The 4,352-nt window shown below is 50.9% G+C and overlaps 1 protein-coding gene across 6 annotated transcripts in view; it reads left to right on the forward strand.

Moving 5' to 3' along the window:
* Positions 1 to 2,574, forward strand: part of Ogdh (oxoglutarate dehydrogenase) — a 64,795-nt gene extending 62,221 nt beyond the window's left edge. For all 6 annotated transcript variants that reach the window (XM_005366200.2, XM_005366202.2, XM_026788692.1 and 3 more), the window contains 3 exons: positions 800 to 963; positions 1,181 to 1,335; positions 1,457 to 2,574. In XM_005366200.2, the coding sequence (XP_005366257.1) occupies positions 800 to 963; positions 1,181 to 1,335; positions 1,457 to 1,577 (440 nt within the window). In that variant the 3' untranslated portion in view covers positions 1,578 to 2,574. The remainder of the gene's footprint in view (positions 1 to 799; positions 964 to 1,180; positions 1,336 to 1,456) is intronic.
* Positions 2,575 to 4,352: the final 1,778 nt, after the last annotated feature.

The raw sequence follows: 4,352 nt of genomic DNA on the forward strand, positions 1-4,352 counted from the left end.
TTGTATCGTATGTACAGAAGTGAGAGGACAACTTTCAGGAGTTGGTTCTTCCACGTTATGGAGTTCCAGGGGCTGAGCTCACGTCAGGTGTGCGTGGCAAGTGTTCTATCCACTGAAACACCCTCACTTTCCACCTTCCATTTAATGCCATTATTTCTTCTTTTTTGCCCAGTTGTTGTGTTTAGGACATCCAGTAGTATGATGAATAGAAGTAGTGAGGGTGGGCCTGCTACCTTTGTTCTTGACTTTAGAGGCACATATTCCACATTGAATATGGTTTATGCCTCCCGAGTGCTAGGATTAAAGCCATGTGGCACCACCACCTAGCTTGAATATGATTTTTGCTATGGGTTTTTCATCTATCACTCAGTCGTTTTCCATTGAATGTTCAATCACAGAAACAGTCAGGTCTCCATGTTTGGTACACACCAGTTGTACCAGCAGTTGTTTAGACGTGTCCTCTGAGTGTTTGCACATTTGTAAGGTGTGTGTGAAAGCAGCCATCAGACGGTTGGTTTAAGACAGTCTCTACTACTGTGTAGAATGAACTGACCTTAAACTCAGAGAGATCCACTTGCTTCTGTCTCCTGAGTGCTAGGGTCAAAGATGCACATCCCCATGCCGGGTTCTACAGCACTCTTAGTCTGAGCAGATTCACAGGCTTCATCAGCTCATGAGGTAGAAGTATCTCTAACCCTCAGAATCCATAGATCCCAGCCACTGTGGCACAGCTCATGCACAGCCACCATGGAATAGGCCTGGAGAAAGAACCAGCCCAGCTGTAGAAATTTTCTTGTAGGAACCCACTTCCAGCGTGTGATCCCAGAAGATGGCCCTGCAGCTCAGAACCCAAACAATGTCAAAAGACTTCTCTTCTGCACTGGCAAGGTGTACTATGACCTCACCCGAGAGCGCAAAGCCAGGGACATGGCAGAACAGGTGGCAATTACAAGGATTGAGCAGGTGAGAGCATGTGGTATCGCAGCCAGCTGCCAGTGTCCCACCTCTAGGGTATTTGGGCTACGGTGCTTTGGCAGAACGTTGTTTACTGAGGTTTCTAACCTTTCCCACCTGCAATAGCTGCAAGACTTTGCCTGCTGGAATTGCAGCCTCCCTTTGTGTAGCCCTCCCCGTCCTCCCTCTGGATGTCCCTGTCTTGATCCCAGCTCTGCTCTTTCAGCTATCACCATTCCCCTTCGACCTCCTACTGAAGGAGGCACAGAAGTATCCCAATGCTGAGCTGGCCTGGTGCCAGGAAGAGCACAAGAACCAAGGCTACTATGACTATGTCAAGCCAAGACTTCGGACCACCATTGACCGTGCCAAGCCTGTCTGGTAAGGCCCAAGTCCCCAAAGGGGAGGCCTGCTGGTGGGCAGTTAACCTGGAAACAGGTAGACGAGAGCAGCAGGGCCCACCTCTGACTATTGCCCTCATTACTCCCTCTCTGTCTCTCAGGTATGCTGGCCGAGACCCAGCAGCTGCTCCAGCCACTGGCAACAAGAAGACTCACCTGACAGAGCTACAGCGCTTCCTGGACACAGCCTTTGACCTGGACGCCTTCAAGAAATTCTCTTAGGTGCCCTGGAGCTGATCAGGCCATGGTCCCCCGAGTCCATGATGCTCTTTGCTTCTCAACTAAAGAATAGTGCCTCAGCACTGCCCACACTTCTGCCCTTTGCTGTGCCACATACTCCCCACCCCCACTCCTGTTCTCATAGGAATTAAGCTGTTGTCTACTCCAGTGCTCAGCTGCTCCCCAGGCCAGATACAGGCAGACTTCTCAGGCTGCACACCTGCCATGGAGGCGATAAGGAGCAGGATGAAGAAAGGTCCCTCAAGATATCCTAGGAAAGGCAGCTCTGGCCCTACCCATGCTCACCATGTAATCCTCCAGGATTGGAACAGAAATCCTGTGTGGCTTCCCAGAGCACTAGTAGTCAGTCCTTGTCACCTAGCAAACCACAGATTCAAGACTAGGGCTAGCTTTGTCTTGCTAGGGCCAAACTAAGAAGTAATGGAGGAGCTATAGCTGGCAGGTTTTTGGGGTGTCATTCAGCTGTTGGGTGAGTGGAGAATGGTACAGAGCAGCTAAAAAGGCCTTAGCAACAAAGTTAGGTCCAGTTCTGCTACCCTTCTTGGGATTGGGCTGTGGGGAATTTGCCCTGACTACCATGCCTGGAGTGATTGGCTCTGAGTAGAGTCCAGGATGGCTCTGAGTAGAGTCCAGGAGCTCCCTTGGGTCCCAAACCCCAGGCACTGGCTGCCTCTTGGTCCTGCTGAATCTTCTCCTCCCTCCTCCCTAATCTCCCAGCCAGTTAATTCTCTTTCTGTTGTTCCCTTGAACACAAGGAAGCAGTTGATAGATCCTTCTCTTCGCTGTGCCAAGGCAGGTCAGAAACAGAAGATCAGTGATTAAGGGCAAGGTGACCCCGGAGCCAGCTGTCCTTCCTTCCTCTTTTGACCTTCAAAGGGACAGATCTGATTTATTTATTTTGGTTAAAAAAATGATAAAAAGGATAACCAACTTTGCATTGCATCGGCTTGACCCATAAACTAAGTTATCATGGCCAGTCTGTCTGCTGTCATTCTGTGTGTTCCACCTCCTCACTAGCCAGGCCCTTCCAGCCTGCTTGGGAACAGTCTTCTCACTGGGGACAGGGTGCCAGCTGCCACTTGCCAACTGGATGTGTGCCCCACAGCTTTCTGCGCCCCCTCATGGGCAACAGCAGTCATTGTACGTAGGTGTGTAATGCAAACTGAGTAGGCTGCCCTTCCTGGATGGTACCCTGCACTCTGAGTCAGCATTCCTCATGAGGTCGTCCTAAGACTGCCTTTTAGCCTGCAGATTTAAAGCCTTGGCAGCTCATTTAACCCGGACATGAGACCTTGCACCAACAGTGGTCCTAGGACTGGGGCCTTAGCCCAGACCCCTCACCCTGTTCTAGGCAACACTAGCCCAAGCCTGGGGCTCCGGTGCCTTCAGCATCGCCTTTCTCCTGCCACCCCCACGTAGCTTGGGTTGAGGCACTCCTAATAACTCCATCAGTACCCAGTAGAGAATGTCCTGGGATGGGAACAGCCCTTACTCTCAGGTGGGAAGGACAGAACACTAAATGTGCTGTCTGAGGTCACAACATTTGTTTTTGGTTGTTGGTTTGTTTTGGTTTTTTAGATTCACATTGGCTTTTATTATTCACCTACTTGATAGAAAAAGGGATTTAGTAAACAGGGTAGAGCTGTATGAAGAACAGCTGGGTTGGTCCACACTGCTCTGTTTACACACAGGAACAGCACTGTCCTGGCAGGTGCCATTGTCAAGTGCGCCTTTGAAAACACAGCCTATGCTGGGTGGTGGTGGCGCACGCCTTTAATCCCAGCCCTCAGGAGCCAGAGGCCAGTGGATCTCTGTGAGTTCAAGGTTAGCCTGGTCTACAAAAGCTAGTTCCAGGACAGGCTCCAAAGCTACAGAGAAAAGCAAACAGCCTACTGGACAGCAGTGGAAGCTTTCACAGGAGGTGCGCTTGCAGTCTTTGCTGCTGCAGGAGCTGCTGGTGGAGTGGGAGCAGCTGGGATCCATTCTGAGATCTGATGAAGCTAGAGCCGCAGAGCAAGTGCCGAGGTCTCAGTCTGCAGGAAGTTGTGCTTGCTCAGTACTTGGACTCGCCTGGTTTTCCCAGGGGTGGGTAGCTTAGAGCTGTGTGGAAGGTACCAGAGGGAGTGTGCCAGGACTTCACTGCTGACCTCATCCTGCCGGCTAGCTGGTGATGAGATCTGTGTCATCTCCCCTCAACCTAAACACCATTTAGAAAGGATAGACCTGCCGGGAGGTGGTGGCGCACACCTTTAATCCCAGCACTTGGGAGGCAGAGGCAGGTGGACCTCTGTGAGTTTGAGACCAACCTGGTCTACAAGAGCTAGTTCCAGGACAGGCTCCAAAACCACAGAGAAACCCTGTCTCGAAAAACCAAAAAAAAAAAAGGATAGACCTGGCTGGAGAGATGGCTCAGAGGTTAAGAGCACTGGCTGTTCTTCCAGAGGTCCTGAGTTCAGTTCCCAGCAACAACCACATGGTGGCTCACGACCATCTGTAATGAGATTTGGTGTCCTCTTCTGACGTGTAGACACACATGCAGACAGAATACATAATAAAAAAAAAAAAGTAGACCAAGGCAACTGCAGGAGGGAGACTCCCCGTGTGGACTGACAGGGTCAGGGTGTCTAAGTGGAGCCCAGAAAAGTGTGATCTAAGTGGGGTTCTGAGGCAGCTCGGCATAGTAACCACTGGTGGTGACAGGCCTGGCTGCTGGTGAAGCTGTTCAAAGTCCTCTGTGTATGGGTCAGTGGCTCTGAG

The sequence above is a fragment of the Microtus ochrogaster genome, unplaced genomic scaffold, assembly GCF_000317375.1.
Source record: "Microtus ochrogaster isolate Prairie Vole_2 unplaced genomic scaffold, MicOch1.0 UNK6, whole genome shotgun sequence".
NCBI classification, from domain to species: domain Eukaryota; kingdom Metazoa; phylum Chordata; class Mammalia; order Rodentia; family Cricetidae; genus Microtus; species Microtus ochrogaster.